The 17,570-nt window shown below is 49.4% G+C and overlaps 1 protein-coding gene across 1 annotated transcript in view; it reads right to left on the bottom strand.

The window, feature by feature from the left end:
* The window catches only part of CD82 (CD82 molecule), a 54,814-nt gene that overhangs the window by 13,611 nt on the left and 23,633 nt on the right, over nucleotides 1-17,570 (bottom strand). The window contains exons 2-3 of the mRNA XM_038765078.1: nucleotides 10,035-10,116; nucleotides 4,390-4,462 (exon numbers count right to left, since the gene is read on the bottom strand). Of these exons, the coding sequence (XP_038621006.1) occupies nucleotides 4,390-4,462; nucleotides 10,035-10,097 (136 nt within the window). The 5' untranslated portion in view covers nucleotides 10,098-10,116. The remainder of the gene's footprint in view (nucleotides 1-4,389; nucleotides 4,463-10,034; nucleotides 10,117-17,570) is intronic.

The raw sequence follows: 17,570 nt of genomic DNA, 5'->3' as shown, positions 1-17,570 counted from the left end.
ACGCAGACTAGCCAGCAACCACACGTCAGCCGTTTATTTCGCCACTGGATGAGATGGCTTCTTTCAGGTTGCACATGGAATAGGATTCTTGAGCTCATATATCCCTCTAGGACCCCCCTGTCATACTAGAATAGCCTGACCAATGGCAGGTCCTGATCTCAGAGGTGGGATTTCTTCCTCCTACCGAGTCCTTCCCAACCAGTTGATCAGTGGTATTTATTGAGCACTTTCTGAGTACAAGGCATAGTACTAAGTGTTTGGGAGAGTACAATCCAATAGTAAAGCAAGATTCATTCTTTCATTCATTCAATCATATTTATTGAGGGCTTACTGTGTGCAGAGCACTGTACTAAGCACTTGGGAGAGTACAGTACAACAGTATTGTACTAGGGTGCCCTAGTGGCCTGGGAGTAAGAGGACCTAGTTTCTAATCCTAGCTCTTATCTGCTATGTGACCTTGGGCGGGTCACAACTTCTCTGTGCCTCAGTTTCCTCATCTGTAAAATGGGGATTATGATAGAGTCCTATGTGAGACATGGACTGTGTCCAACATCATCATCTTGTGTTAACACCAGTGCTTAGTACAGTGCCTGGTACATAATACACACTTAACATACTCTATTTAAAAAAATGGAGTTGATAGACATGATCCCTGGCCAGAAAGGAGCTTACAAAGTAAGCCAGCTCTAGGTTTTCCAAGGGTCCCCCAGACTCTCAAGTCTCTCCTGGTCTCTGGGTCAGTCTCACAGTCAGGCTACACTCTGAGGTTTGGGATGAGGGCCAGCCAATGGGCTGCCAGCTTTCCAGAGGGCTTCCATCAATGAAATTTTTCCCTCAACCACTCTGCCTGGGGCAAGGCTGTAAATACAGATGACACTTTGCCACCCACCTACCTCCCAGGCTGCCTGGGAGGAGAGTTTAATACCTGTCTGAGATTCAGTAATCTTCTGATGAGGGACTAAAGATTGTTTGAAGACAAAAGCATCCCTATCTGTAAAGGGGAGGGGAAAGGCCCAATCTATCTCCCAAAACTAGGCTAAGACTAAGTAATACAGTGCCTGGCACATAGTGAGTGCTTAAAAAATACTATAATAATAATAATAATAATCAGGTACAGAGGACAGCCTAGATGAAAGGTCTGGCGTGGCTCACAGTAATGATTAGAGCTGTAATGACTAGAGGGCAACAGAAACCTGGAGAAGGTGGGGAGGTCTGCCTTTTAAAGAGGAAATCCCAAACCCCAGAAATGGTGTTCTGCTTCCATGGCCAGAGGGATTCCCTACTTAAAGTAGATGACCTGTTGCTTAAGGGTCCTCTCTTTCCCAAAGCTCCATTCCCCAGCCTCACAATACCTCTCAATAATGAGAATAAGCACAATGTTGGCGATGGCTTTAATAAGTGTTTACTAAGAGACAAGCAATGAGCTGTTTGCTGGGGTTGTTTCTAGGTTGAAAGATCAGTCTCCGTCACACGTGAGTCTTGATCTATCTCATTTTCATTTTACAAGTGAAGAACTGAGGCCTAGACACGTTAAGTGACTTACTCAAGGTCACACAGCAGGTCACTGGCAGAACTCTGTTTCTCGACTCTCAATCCCAGGCTCTTCCCCTTAACTCAGGCTACCTCCCACTTTCTTCCTCCTCCTCCCCTTAACTAGCACTTGAGGAATGATAAGCACTGAGCCACAGAGACTGCTTGTGGCTGATTGCACTGATCAACTAGTGCTATTTATTGAGCACTTATTGTATGTATGAAGAAGGCACTGAGAAGCTGTGTGGCCTAGTGATAAGATCACAGACCTGGGAGTCAGAACTTGGGTTCTAAACCTGACTCTGTCATATGTCTGCTTTGTGGCCTTGGACAAGTCACTTCATTTCTCTGTACCTCAATTACTTCCTCTGTAAAACAGGAATTAAGACTGTAAGCCCCATGCCTGATTATCTTGTATCTACCCCAGTTCTTAGTACAGCACCTAGAACATAGTAAGTGCTTGAATTCATTAAAAAAAACAAAACACTTGGAAAAGTACATTACAATAGAGTTGGTAGATACCATCCCTGCCTACAAAGAGTTGACAGTCTACAGGAGTAGATGGACATTAAAATAAAATACAGAGAGGGGAAATGGTAGATTATAAGTATATGCCTGTAAGTGCTTTTGGGACTGGGGTGATTACCAAAATGCTTAAGGGGTGTACGGCCAAGTGTCCAACTAGTCACACGACCAGCTCCCACCAAGCCTTCTCCTTCCTCAGTCTGACTGGGCCAGCCTCTTGTCACGGAACTCTGGGCTGGTGTTCACTCTGCTCCTTCCCAGAGGAGAGTCCCAAGCCCCAGAAGGAACTCCAAGGAGTTTTGTGGCCAAACACCAAGGTGAAGAGGAAGAACATGGCTCCCATGGGTCTCCTGGACCTTACTGTCTTGGCCTCGGGAAAACACTGGCCCCAGGGAGCCCCCTTGAAGATTCAGGCATGCACTCAGCTCTTCAGCAGAGCCACCTGGCAGGCCTGCCTGGACCTTGCCCTCCAGGCCTACTGCCTTCTGAGCTGGCCGAGTTTCTCCCTCCTCACCCCCCACACAGATCCATGTGGAGCTCTGCCCAAGAGAGCTCAGGTTGCTTACTAGAATGGAGGGGACTGCACTTGAGGAAAGGGGTTAGCGTGTTAAAACTGGAAATCCCCAGGAAGGAAGCAGAGAGCCAACACCCCCAGCTGGTGGAACAAACAGGAGAGGGTGCCCAGACCTGAATGGAGTAGGGCTAGGCTGCTCTCTGGGGAGAAACAAGAGCCAGCCGGTACTGGAATGTCCCTGGTTCTCACCACTTCCACATAACCCTACGACTGGCAGCCAATGTAGGGAGGAGCCGGGTGGCAGGTGCTAGGGCTTTGGTTCTGTTTTCTCTTCCAGACAGCTGCTGCCTAACCCGCCCCCCTTACCCCCACCCCCACACCCCTTGTCAGCCATCCCCAAAGAAGGAGAGAAGATGCCCCACCTCCTCTTCACTCCCAAACATCCTGCCGGTGGAATTCTCCTGGAGACTGTCAGAGGCCTGAGTTCTGACTTTATTCTAAAGTCACAATCTGTTATTGTGCCTCAGATTCCCACTCTCCTTGCTTCACTAAGACTGAAGGAAAGCAGGACTGAAGTCTAATGGTGTGTTTGGAGACTAGGTTTCAAGCAGCGTGGCTCAATGGAAAGAGCCCAGGCTTGGGAGTCAGAGGTCATGGGTTCAAATCCCTGCTCCACCAATTGTCAGCTGTGTGACCTTGGGCAAAGCACTTAACTTCTCTATGCCTCAGTTACCTCATCTGGAAAATGGGGATTAAGACTGTGAGTCCCATGTGGGGACAACCTGATCACCTTGTATCCCCCTCCAGCACTTAGAACAGTGCTTTGCACATAGTAAGTGCTTAACAAATGCTATTATTATTATTATTATTATAGATAAGATCATTATCAATGGTATTTATTGAGCATCTAGCATGTGCAGAGCACCCTACTAAAGCACTTCGGAGAGTACAGTACAGTAGAGTTGTCTGACATGTTTCCTGTCCACATAGAGCTTACAGTCTAGTGGGATATCACTTATTGTTCCTCACACCCTTCCTCCAGAGAGAGCCAAGTGGCTTTAGAGAAACCTAATTTCTCCCTTTGAGGGAGGGAGAAGATCATTCTGTATCCTAATTGAACAGATAGAGAAATTGAGGGCTGGAAGTAAAAGGAGATGCCATGCCACAATCTAATAACAGTGTGGAACTGGTTCAGAAGTCCTTTCATTCAATTATTTTTTAACGGTGCTTGCTAAGCATTTACTGTGTGCCAGGTACTATACTCGGCACTGGTGTAGATACGAGATCATCAGGTTGGACACAGTCCATTTCTCACATGGGGCTCACAGTTTTAAATCCCCATTTCACAAATGAGGTAACTGAAGCACATAGAAGTTGAGGGACTTACTCAAGGTCAAACAGCAGGCAAGTGAGACAATCAGGATTAGAACCCAAGTCCTCTGGCTCCCAGGTCTGTACTCTTTTCACTAGGTCACGCTGCTTCTCCTGTTTTAGCTTCCTGTGATGAGTGTCTCAGCCCAAAAGCCAGCCTCCAAAAGCCCAGCACTTTCCCTGGGCTCAGATCATTATTCATAAGCAAAAATAACTTTGTATTTATGTAATGTCGCTCAGCCAGGGATTCCCAACACTGATACATCAGTCCAATCTCCCAACTCTCTGTTCTCCCAGTTTCCCCCGCCTAGAAGGAGCCTGGCCCACCCGCTACAGCAGAGAGACTCAGAACAGCATCAGAGACCCCTGCGCTCAGCTCCTAGCTGCATGGACCCCCCACCCCAGTCATCAGATGGGGAGAAAGAGAAGGGGGAGGACAAGTCTCTTACGCAGCACTGCAATGAAACTGGTCTTGTCAGCGAGGATCCACACTCCGCATCCGAGGATGATGCCTCCCAAGATCTGGAAGCGGAGATGAGGTGATTAAGGACAGAACGAGAGCCAAAACAAACACAGTGACAACTGCCATGACCCGGGCTGATGCCCGCTTTCCCAGGGAGCTGATCCTGTCCAGGGAGGACACGGGCCTCCGGGGGCGGCTGGACCGTGGGAGCCCCAGGGCCTGTGAAAAGGTGGTGGGGGCTTGGAGAGGCCTACAGTCTTTGTTACCACCATCACCCCTTGCCCAGGAGCAGCAGAAAGTCTCCAGGCTGAAACTAGCCACTTCCAAGGCAACCCCAAAATTGAGCACTGGGGACACCTGTCAGCAGCATGGCTCAGTGGAAAGAGCACTGGCTTTGGAGTCAGAGGTCATGGGTTCAAATTCCGGCTCTGCCAACTGTCAGCTGTGTGACTTTGGGCAAGTCACTTAACTTCTCTGTGCCTCAGTTACCTCATCTGTAAAATGGGGATTAAAACTGTGAGCCCCCCGTGGGACAATCTGATCACCTTGTAACCTCCCCAGCGCTTAGAACAGTGCTTTGCACATAGTAAGTGCTTAACAAATACCATAATTATTGTTATTAAGAGCTGTGACCAGTTAGAGTACCCGACCAAATAACCCAAGTGGCTGCAAGGGTAGATGGCTCTGCCCCACTGATCTTCCATTCTCTGCCTCCCCTCCTCCTTCAGTCTCTGCCTGATCTCCTCAGGGGTGAGGCTAATGTGGATGATCCCCAGTCTCCAAGATCCTGTCTAACCCCAGCACTTAGTAGAGTGCTCGGCACATAGTAAGCAGCTAAATACCACAATTATTATTATTGCTCCCCTGCACAACATAGGCTTAAAGCCCTAGTGACTTCTCCTGAAGCCAGAGGGTCCGAGGGATCTTCTCTAGGTGCTGGGCCAGCAGGGAGAGAGCAGAGCAGCTGCCCAGTCTCCAAGCTTTCCCAAGGCCCAACAGAGGCCTGCAGCTTGCCCTCCAAGGAGCAGGGGGGAAGGGGGACAAAACCCGAGGACTCAAATACCAAACCCTTGGCTGCAGGAACCCTGAGGCAAGCCTCCTCCTCCTCCGGGAAGAAAGCAATGCCTGGGTCATCCTGAACCTGTTTTGTTCCCCATAGTCAACTCAGTACGAGTGTTTTTTTTAATTGAGGGTGGGAGGGGCGATGAGGCAAAGCCTGCTCCTCCTCATCTTCCTTCATCCAAGCTTACGTAGCAGTGCTATCAGAGCACCCACTTGGTGCAGTGACCTGTACTAGGTTTTTGGGAATTACAGAGAGAAGATGCACATTCCCTGTTCCTTGTCTGCAAGGATCTTACATGAGCACAACACACACACTCTCTCTCTCTCCCTCTCTCTCTCTCTCTCTCTCTCTCTCTGCACCCCCCACCCCTCAAAGGAATAAAGTAGTAGGGAAGACACATTGAGCCAACCTCCATCCTCTCCTGTTGCCCTGCCATACTCTAACTCTGGGATGGAGGAGAAACAAAGCCTCAGGGCAGGGCAGGGGTGATTAGAGAAGGGAAAGAAGAGAGGGAGAACTTTCCCCATCAGGTCTTTAAACATCTTCACTCCTTCCCCAGTTTATATCAACAAATTCCAGTTCAGTGCATACTGTCTCAGTCCCTAGGGGTGGGTAGAGTTTGGAGTGGGCCACTGGGCTGGGAAGACCAACTGAAAAGAGTAAGTCAAGGAAAAAGGAAGTGGATAGGAACATCTCTTTGCTAACCTCCCTGCCTCTTATGTCTCCCCACTCTAATCCATATTTCACTTGCTGCCTGAACCATTTTTCAACAAAAATGTTCAGGCCATGTTTTCCCACTCCTCAAGAACCTCCAGGGGTTGCCCATCCACTTCCGCATCAAAAAGAAACTCCTTACCCGTGGCTTTAAAACACTCAATCACCTTGCCCCCTCCTACCTCATCTCGCTATCTGTTACTTCGCATACTTCTTTCTGCTAATGTCAGCCTTCTCACTGTCCCTCAATCTCATCTACCTCATCACCAACCTCTTACTCACATCCTGTCTCTGGCCTGGAAAGCCCTCCCTCTTCAGATTTGACAATTACTCTCCCAACCTTTAAAGCCTTATTGAAGACACATCTCCTCCAGGAGGTCTTCCCTGACTAATCCCTCCTTTCTTTTTCTCCTACTCCCTTCTGCATCACCCTTACTTGCTCCCTTTAGTCATCCCCCTCCCCGTCCCCAGAGCACTTATGTACATATCTGTAATTTTATTTATTTATATTAATGTCTGTCTCCCCCTCTAGACTGGAAGCTCATTGTGGGCATGGAATATGTCTACTATACTGTACTCTCTCAAGTCCTTAGTACAGTGCTCAGCACACAGTAATTGCTCAATAAATACTATTGACTGATGCAGTGATATTTATTGAGCACCTCTGTGCTCCAACCTGCCAGTAGAGGATGCTGAGACACAAAGCCAAGAGCAAAAGTAGGTTAGGATTCCCTTCCTACAAGTTCTTTCAGGACAAGTTCTGAAAGGCTCCTCAAGCTCTCATTGGCTCCTCTTATTTTTTTTATGGTCTTTGTTAATTACTAGGTGACACTGTTCTAAGCACTGGGGTAACAATAATAATAATAATAATGATGGCATTTATTAAGCGCTTACTATGTGCAAAGCACCGTTCTAAGCACTGGGAAGGCTACCAGGTGATCAGGTTGTCCCATGGGGGGGGCTCATAGTCTTAATCCCCATTTTACAGATGAGGTAACTGAGGCACAGAGAAGTTAAGTGATTTGCCCAAAGTCACACAGCTGACAATTGGTGGAGCCTGGATTTGAACCCCTAACCTCTGACTCCAAAGCCTGTGCTCTTTCCACTGAGCCACGCTGCTTCTCCATGGATGGAAAGGAGATGGGGAGGCAGAGGTGGGGCAAGGTGGAAGTGGGAGGAGGTGTAGAGGAAGAAGGAGATGGGGGAGAAGGAGATGGAGGAAAGAGGCAGGGGGAGGTGTGGAGGAAATGGGGAGGTGGAGGAAGGGGGTAGGAGTAGCTGGGAGGAGGAGTTTAGGGAGAAAGTGGTGGAGGAATATGGGGCTGGGTGGGGGGCGGGGGGCACTCCATCTAAGAAGGAAGTTACAGGTATGGAATCCACATTTTACAGATGAGGAAATTAAAAAGTTAAGTGATTTGCCTAATCAGATTGGACACAGTCCATGTCCCACTTGGGGCTCATAGTATTAATCCCTGTTTTGCAGTTGAGATAACAGAGGTCCAGAGAGGTGAAGTGACTTGTCCAAGGTCACACAGCAAACAAGTGGTAGAGCGGGGATTAGAACACAGTATTCTCCTTATGATTTCCCTTATACCTACTTACTTTCTTCATCTTTTCTCTTTCCTTTCATCTGCTCAGTCACTATCTCTGGTACCCAAATCGTGTCCCTAGGAAAGCTTTATAGCCTGTTGAAAAGTGCACAGACCTAGAAGTAACCAGGAGATGTGTGTTCTAATCATAGCTCAGCCACCTGCCTATTGTGTAACTTCAGGCTAGTTATTAGATTTTCTGTATCTGTTTCCTTATCTGAAAATGGGGTTTCAATACCTGTATTCCTTCCCGTAGACCCCGAATAGGACAGCACCTGAGCCTGATCTGATTGTTCCGTACCTACTCCAGTTTAACAAATACCAGAATTATTATAGAGGCTTGGCCAGACCATGGGTGCTATAAACTCCAGATCTGGGCCCTGGTGGGCAGGATCTGAACACATGCCCTGCTTCCAAGCCCTTTAAAGAGAGTCAACCCTAGAGGCACCTGAGAAACCTCCCAGAACGGCTCAGAGCCCAGCTGCCCCATGTCATCAACCGTGCCTGGCAAAAAGGGTCATCGGTTATGCCTGGGCTGTGGAAGCCCCTTGGAAATATGTCAAGAGTGACGGGCCCAGCAGGCCCTTTCTTTCCTGTCTGGCATCCTCCTCTTGCTTTCCCCACCATGCAATATGTGGGAAAGTGTTTTTTTGTTCAAGAGTTTGGCAATGTTCAGCCCCTCCCACCAGTGCCCCAAAAGGCCGGAGGCAGAACAGGTTTATTACAAGAAAAAGCAGCACAAAGTCCACACACACACACACACACACACACACACACACACACCCCTCCCCTCCCCCCCCCATCCCACTCCCCTGGAGTCTGGCTTTAGAACTTTGTCCCTCTCTTGCAGCAGGCTGCTCCTGTCTCCATAGGGACTATTATGTGAAGGTCTAGTAAAGTGGCGAGTCCCAGGATCTTAGAGTACCAACCCCAACCCCCACCCCCAAAAGCTTTCTTTCTCTCCAGCAGCTACAAACCCCAATCTGGACATCTTTTGTCGGCAGCTGGTGGGGTACTCCCTCAGCAGACTGAGAAAAGCCTGAGAGAAAGTTGAAAAGGAAATCTCATGCGAGCCACCAGTTCCACCCTGGGACAGAAAGGGGTCTGGGAGCAGACTGTTCACTGTTCTCAAGGCAGTGAGAGCAGAAGCTTGTTCATCATCAGAAGGTGCACAGGATACTTAGCACATGGTGTGTGCATATACACTTCCCTCTCTGTGCATATACACTTCCCTCTCCCAAAAACGTGCCTCCCCAGAAGTATACGTGGCCCTTTAAGGCCCAACCCAGGCAGGCAAAGACAGCGACGTTTAGTCTTTGGCAGTCCTAAAATGGAATTCTGGTTTTGCCAAAGTCGAAGTAGGGAAAAGACAAGCCACCCTCACCAGCTGGGGAAAACCAGATCCAGAAGTGCCACAAAGGCAACATTTGGGCTGTTGCTCCGGCAGGAGGAAAAATGTCTCAAGAGGGCACAGAGTTTACTGCTGAGGAGTCTGCTGGGGAAAGAATTCAGGAATCTCTGCCTCCGGTCTCCCCCAAACCTAGGCTCAGGCTAAGCTTCTGAGTTCCCTGCTCAGCCTGGTGGCCTTACCCCACTTTTAGAATGTCTGAGCTCAATAGGGAAAGACCCTAGTATTTTCAGACAAATGAGGGCTGAAAGGACACACACCTCCTCAATCCCCACTCTAGGCCCCAGAAAGAATCCTTGCAGTGAGTCAGAGGCCCCCAGGGGTGCAAGGTGAACTTCACGAAATTCCCCATGGGGGGAAAAGATCAAAACTTGTAAATGAAACCTCTGACCACAGGGCGTGGGCCCGCAATTCAGAGTTCTAAATAGTTGCAGTCTCAGAATAGAAAGTTAAGTTGGAGGTCTCTCCCTGCCAGTCCCTCTCCTGCCCCTCTGCACCCACTCACCCCCAACCCAGTACACAGGAAGCCTGCCAGTGCCTTCAAACTTCCCTACACTGAGGGGGTTCAGGAGAGTCCTGGGTGCTGCTCGCCTTCATATCCTCCAAACCCTCCTCAGGAAGGGTTTAAAATAGAGGTAGGATTTGGTTCTTTGAAAAGTTAACCTGGCTGGGGGAGGGGGTGTCTCTCTCTTTCTCTTCCTGCCTTAGAGTGCCCACATCACCCCTGACTCTAGCTTCCCCGGTTGCCCCTCCCTCCCGCCGAGCCTAGGAATCCCCATGAGGCCACAGCCTCAGGATCCACAGCCTTGCCCCCCAGTCAAGCAGCTGGGGAGCAGAGAGGGGCCCACAATACTTACAAAGAAAAGCAGATTGAAGAGGAAGAGGAAATACTTGGTGACCTTGACACAGCCTGACCCCATCGTCCGTCACTCGTTGGCCCTGTGGAGGAGGGAGAAGTGTGTTAGAGAGCCGTTGTTCCTGGAGCCCTCGCAAAGAACAGCAGCATCAAGTCCCCACCGTCCAGCTCACATCTGGTGCTTCCACATTACTGCCTCAGCCGCGGTTGGGCCCCCATTGTGGGGATATTAGAACACACAAGAATTCAGACCTATTCTCTAAGGTCAGCCCAGTCCCTTCTTCCTCTTAAGCCTCCCTCTTTGCCTTCAGACACCCACTTTTCCCTCCTCCAACATGGACCCCAGAGTGCAGACCATAACAATATTCATTCAATCGTATTTATTGAGCGCTTACTGTGTGCAGGGCACTGTACTAAGTGCTTGGGAAGTACAAGTTGGCAACATATAGAGACGGTCCCTACCCAACAGTGGGCTCACAGTCTAGAAGCGTGACCTAGTAGAAAGAGCACAGGCTGGAAGTCAGAGGACCAGGGTCCTAATCCTGGCCTTGCCACTTGTCTGTTGTGAGACCATGGGCAAATTACTTAACTTTTCTGTATCTCAGTTTCCTCATCTGTAAAAGGGGGCTTCAAGCTCCTTCTCCCTCCCCTTTTAGACCATGAGTCCCATATGGGACAGGGTCTGTGTCTGATCTGATTATCTTGTATTTAATGCCAGTCCTTGGCACATAATAAGTGCTTAACAAATAGCACAATTATCATTATTCTGAGAGCTGAGGAGGAAGGGGTAAGAGGAAGAGGTTTGTATGGAGCAGTGGCTAGGAGAGATAGGAGAAAGTGAAGACATCCTACTTCTGTGTCTTTGTGGGATGAATGATCCCAGCCCCAGACAAGCTGCCACATCGTTAGATAAACAATCATTTTCCTGCTGGGAACTCTTTAGTCATCCAGCAACCTCAGCTTGTGGGCCAGGGACAAGGAGACCAAGCAGGGAATTCCTAGATGGATGACTCAAGGGACCTGGAGGTCAGCTCTGCCTCCACCTCTTTCAAGGCCTTGCCCACCTCTTGGGAAGCCGGGCCATCCACCCTGCCCCATCCAAGACCCAGATCACCCACCCACCCAAATTACCCCTTTCAATCCCAACCTCCCTGTCTGTGACCTGCTAGAGGGAATGAGGTAGTTTCCCCAGCCCCAACGGGGTAGGTGGAAGACCTTTCTGGAATTTGGAGCAGGGCTGCTTGCCCAGACTCCATGGCAGTAGAAGAGGAGGAAAGGAAAAGAAGATGGCAGAGGTAGGTAGGTCCAACCCATGAAAACCCACCACTGACTAGGCTTCCATGAACAGACATCACTGGGTTGAATCCCCACTGCCCCCAATACAGGGTCAGCTGGCCTGTTCCTCTCGTCTGTCTTTGGAGCTCAGATTTCCACTCTAACAGGAATCTGGGTTCATTCTAATGCTCAAAGGATTGAAAGCATTCGTTCATTCAGTCGTATTTATTGAGCACTTACTGTGCGCAGAGCACTGTACTAAGTGCTTGGGAAGTACAAATTGGCAACATATAGAGAGGGTCCGTCCCTACCCAACAGCGGGCTCACAGTCTAGAAGGGGGAGACAGACAACAAAACAAAACATATTAACAAAATAAAATAAATAGAATAGGTACAAATAAAATAAATAGAGTAATGAATACGTACAAACATATATGCAAATATGCAGGTGCTGTGGAGAGGGGAAGGAGGTAAGGCAGGGGGGCATGGGGATGGGGAGGAGGGGGAGAGGAAGGAGGGGGCTCAGTCTGGGAAGGCCTCCTGAAAGCATCCCTGGGACTGACAGGAAACCAGTCAGGACATAGCAACATGGGTATGTGGGGGGGGAGGGAAGCTGGGGAGAGTCCAGTGAAGATGCCGTGGGCCAGCCTGACACGTACCGCGCCCCTCCTGAGAGCAATGAGCCAGTGTCCCAAAGGGGGTGAACAGAGCACACAATGCTGGCTATGTCCTGGATTTAACTGGGGTTTTCCACCACCCAACAGCCAAGCTGGGCATCATAATGGATTATCCCCATTCTGCAGAGATGAGCCCCATTGGGAGTTTCAATGGTGGAAACCAGACTTGAGGCCCAGCTCCCCATTACATCCCTTTGACTGAGACAAACCCACATTAACCTCGTGGGTCCAGGAGAGAGAGCCAGCAATGGGCACCCCTAGCTTCTGGGAGAGATTGGATGAAGCACACAAGGTGAACAGATGAAGACAAGCTCATTGACTCCTAGATGAGAGGGCAGGAGCAGAAAAACCTTCAACAGGTCCAGGAAGGTGGTCGCAGACACACCTCCCCAAAGGTCCCTACTGGGGTTTAGCACCAGACATTCACATCTGTACATGTACTATGCACATATCTGTAATTTATTTATATTAAAACCTGTCTCCACCTCTAGACAGTAAGCTCATTGTGGGCAGGTACTGTGGCTGTTTATTGTTATACTGTATTCTCCCAAGCACTTAGCTCGGTGCTCTGCACACAGTAAGCATTAATACAACTGCAGCGTGCTCAGTGGAAGGAGCCTGGGTTTTGGAGTCAGAGGTCATGGGTTCAAATCACAGCTCTGCCAATTGTCAGCCGTGTGACTTTGGGCAAGTCACTTAACTTCTCTGTCCCTCAGTTACCTCATCTGTAAAATGGGGGATTAAGACTGTGAGCCCCCTGTGGGACAACTTGATCACCTTGTAACCTCCCCAGAGCTTATAACAGTGCTTTGCACATAGTAAGTGCTTAATAAATGCCATTTAAAAAAAAAACTGACTGCCTGATATCCTCCTGATCTCACTCTGGCCATGTCCACCAATGTTGATGGTTATCTCTCAGTTCACAGCTCATCTGATTTGTGGGAAGAGCCCTCTGGGTTCATTCCTGGCCACCCCAGAAGGCTCAGCTCTTCTCCCACCCCCTCACTTTGGGTCTAACAGTGAATCAGGATTCCTGGACAAGGCGTCTTGCCACGTGGGGCTTCCCTCCCTTCAAGAGCTCCAAGGGACTCTAGGGTCACATGGGATGCCCAAAGAAGCCTTGGTAAACAAGAACAGCTGCTGGCAGTAGCAGCAGTCCACAGCTGTCTCTCCCATCAACAGAGGGGAGATCAAACAGCCAGGCAGCCCTAGGGAGGAGGGGGATGGCAGCAGAAAGCAGTCACGAGCAGCGGGAAAGTCGATGTGCCACAGATCCACAGCTATTCCAGGGCATTTCAGGTCAGGGATCATATCTACTGACTCTACTGAGCTCTCCCCAGCACTTAGTACAGTGCTCTCCACACAGTAAGTGCTCAAGAAATACCACTGATTGATGGAGAACTTTAGATCTGGAAAATCTCCACACTCCCACCCTCAACAAACTACCAGAGGTCTTGTTCGAACCTCCCATTTCAATAAATCAATCAATTGTATTTCTTGAGTGCAGAGCACTGTCCTAAGAGCTTGCTAGAGTACAACAGAATTAGCATACATGTCCCCTGCCCATAACAAGCTTCCTGCCATCCAACACCTCCCCTGAACTCACTCTCCCATGCTCTGGGGAGAAGACCCTTGTCTCACAGTCCCTTGGGTCACTGTGACTTGGGTAGCCCTGCTCCCTTGGAAGACCAGTTAAATCCAGAGTCAGGAGAGCCACACCACCCAGCTCGTCGTTCTTCAGGGGATGCTAAGCACAGGAAATCCTGGATCTGGGCCCACTCAGCTGGGACAGAGATGGTAGGAGCCCTCTTCTCTAGGATTCCTTAGAGCCAAGAGTGGCAAGTGTGAGGAAGACCAAAGTCCTGGGCTTCAGGTCAGGAACCCCGTGTAGCCCAGGAATGCTCTCCACCCTTTTTTTAATGGTACTTCTTAAGTATTTATTTTATGCTAAGCACTGTACTAAGCACTGAGGTAGATGCAAGATAACCAAATTGGACACAGTCCCTGTTCCATAAGGAGCTCCTAATCTAAATCAGAGGAAGAAGGATTGGAGGCAATAGTGATGTCACACCAACAGGGATCTATGGGGGCTTTCTCCAAGGGGTTCCTTAACTGCCCCCCCCCCAATTATTTCTGGGCCATCCCACAAAATGCTCTGCAATCCCCTAGGCTTCTAGAAAAGTTCCTTGAGGCTTCTAGAAAAGATCAAGAAGCATGGTGTGCCCCACTGGCTACTAAGCAGAAGGCCCACATGTCCTCCAGGGTAGCCTTGCCTGGGGAGTGGGACACTGGCCATCAAGGAAGGCTCAGTAGCCACAGTAGCAGCACACCGACCGGCTGGCTGACTGACAGACTGGCCTGTGTGGGCTGCTGGGGAGGGCAAGGGCACAGCTGCTGGGGAGGAGAGAGGCACAGCTGCTGGAAAACTGCTGTCTGAACTAATAGAACCCAGACTGTGAGCCCGTTGTTGGGTAGGAACCGTCTCTTTATGTTGCCAACTTGTACTTCCCAAGTGCTTAGTACAGTGCTCTGAACACAGTAAGCGCTCAATAAATATGACTGAATGAATGAATGAACCACATATGCCCAGGGGCAGTTGGCACAGCCCCAGCAGGTCCCAATCAATGACCCACAGGGCAGCTCCTCCTGAGCTCGCTAATGTTGAGCTCTTTCAAGCATTTAGCAAAGTACCTGGTGCTCAGTAAATGCTTTCTAGAAATCACCAGTACCTGGTGATTCCCTACTCCCCAGTAGGGAATTCTGCCATGGGATTGGGGTAGGGGAAGAAGCGGAAGTGTTGAGGACTCACAGTGCCTGTACCTCGTTCTCGCCTGTCCCGCCGTCGACCCCCGGCCCACGTCATCCCCCGGGCCTGGAATGCCCTCCCTCTGCCCCTCCGCCAAGCTAGCTCTCTTCCTCCCTTCAAGGCCCTGCTGAGAGCTCACCTCCTCCAGGAGGCCTTCCCAGACTGAGCCCCTTCCCTCCTCTCCCCCTCGTCCCCCTCTCCATCCCCCCATCTTACCTCCTTCCCTTCCCCACAGCACCTGTATATATGTATATATGGTTGTACATATTTATTACTCTATTTATTTATTTATTTATTTATTTTGCTTGTACATTTCTATCCTATTTATTTTATTTTGTTGGTATGTTTGGTTCTGTTCTCTGTCTCCCCCTTTTAGACTGTGAGCCCACTGTTGGGTAGGGACTGTCTCTATGTGTTGCCAATTTGTACTTCCCAAGCGCTTAGTACAGTGCTCTGCACATAGTAAGCGCTCAATAAATACGATTGATTGATTGATTGATTGATTGATTGGAGGCAACAGATCCTAAAGCCAACTCTCGCAACTGGTCAGAGGACGGCAGCTGAGCAGAGGACAAGGCCTCTCTGTCTGGGACAGGAAGCCTGTTGGGTGGGCGGTAACCTGAGCCCCTCCAGGGTATTCCCACATCTGCCCCTCCACAATCATCTGCCAGGGAGACACCAGAGCTGGCTACCCGCACCCCTAAACAACATCAAGAAGCAACATGGCCTAGCAGATCGAGCACAAGCCTGGGAGTCAGAGGACATGGATTCTAATCCCAGCTCTACTAATTGCTTGCTGTGTGACCTTAGGCAAGCAAATTAACTTCTCTGGCACTCAGTTCTCCTGTCTGTCCTTCCACTTAGACTGTGAGCCCCATGCCATATGGGACAGGGATATGTCCAACCTCGGTAACTTGTATCCACCCCAGCACTTTGAACAGCGTTTGATACGTAGTAAGCACTTAAATGCATTCATTCAATCATATTTATACCACACTCCCTCCCTCCCAAAAAAGAAAAAAGCACTCCCCACCTAATTTCTCCATAGGGGCTCCCTGTCACTGCAAGAACTACAGGGAAGGGAGGCCTCAGGAAAGCAAAGCTGTTGCAAGAAGGAGTCTTGGAGCTCAGTGCAGTGAGGGATGGGTGGGGCTTGGGATCTGATGCAGGGAGGGAATCTTTCTGCTCTACATCCCCTCCCCCTGCAGCCCCTACCCTCACCTCTCATTTTCCCACCCTATTCTTTCTCCCTTCTGTGTCACCTATAAACTTAGGTGTGTACCCCTTAAGAACCTGGATATTCACCGCACCCCTAACCCCAGAGCATTTATGTGCAAATCCTTATAGTCTGCTGCTTTCCCTACCTATAATTTATTTTCATGTCAGTCTCCCCCACTAGACTGTAAGCTCCTCATGGGTCAAGGATTGTGTCTACCATCTCTACCGTATTGCACTCTCCCAAACGTTTAGTACAGTGCTCTGCACACAGTACGTGTTCAATAATTAGCATTTACTAAGAGACTGATGGGGGAGCTCCCAACTGCACCCAAAGCCTGAATTTCATGTCTGAGAGCTGCCCTCTTTCTCTCACCTCTTCCCTGTAGCTTCCTGCTCATTCATTCATTCAATTGTATTTATTGAGCGCTTACTGTGTGCAGAGCACTGTACTAAGCACTTGGAAAGTACAATTCGGCAACAGAGACAATACCTATCCAACAACGGGCTCACAGTCTAGAAGGGGGTAGAGAGACAACAAAACAAGTAGACAGGCATCAACAGCATCAACATAAATAGAATTATATAGATATATCATTAATAAAATAAATAGACAAATAAAATAATAATTATGTACATATATACACGCAAGTGTTATGGGGTGGGTAGAGGGGTAGAGCAGAGGGAGGATGTAGGGACAATGGGGAGGGGAGGAGAAGCAGAGGAAAAGGGAGGCTCAGTCTGGGAAGGCCTCCTGGAGGAGGTGAGTGTGCTCCTCTATCACTCCAGAGCCACTGCCACCAAACTGGGCACAGTGGACCATACAGCTGCCAACAGCAACCGGGTAATACCTTCTCCAGCAGGGGATGCCCAGGATGTAGGTGGCGAGGTCCTCAGCCCCGAGGCACCAAGAAAAGGAAGTGGGTGCCCTCTGCTCTTGATCCCCTCAGACCCACCAGAAAGAAGCACCAGTCCGAGCAAGTCTGGCATTCTTTGTAACCCATTAAGCACACAAAGGCAGGGCTCTGAACTGGGCTCAGCCCTCTCACCCAAGCCTGGGCATCGAGTCTGGAAGGTTCCCATGAGAACCCTGCTGCTCCTAGGCAGGGCTGGGAATGGAAAGGGTTTGCTCCAAGAGCCAGAAATACCATCCTGGCTTCTCATTGGGAAAGATCAGAGGTATGCATGCCCCCCTCTACCAAACCTGGGCAGGACCCACCCTCTTCTCCAGGGAATCAGGGGTCCCTGGGACACGTTCCCAGGACTCCTCCCTGTCCGGGCTACCAGGTATCCCAGTCAGACACCTCTTGAGGCTGGGTTCCTGCTACATTGTTTGCTTCATTAGTTACTAACAAACTGAGATGACCTGGAACAGAATTCAATCAATCATATTATGTTGCCCACTTGTACTTCCCAAGCGCTTAATACAGTGCTCTGCACACAGGAAGCCCTCAATAAATACGACTGAATGAATGAATATTTATTGAGCGCTTATTGTGTGCGAGCATTCTTGCCCATTTCCCCAGTAGGCCACTTATAATGATAGTATTTCTTAAGTGCTTAT

This window comes from Tachyglossus aculeatus, chromosome 22 (genome assembly GCF_015852505.1).
Source record: "Tachyglossus aculeatus isolate mTacAcu1 chromosome 22, mTacAcu1.pri, whole genome shotgun sequence".
Classification (NCBI taxonomy): domain Eukaryota; kingdom Metazoa; phylum Chordata; class Mammalia; order Monotremata; family Tachyglossidae; genus Tachyglossus; species Tachyglossus aculeatus.
This window is presented reverse-complemented; position numbering and strand designations above follow the sequence as displayed.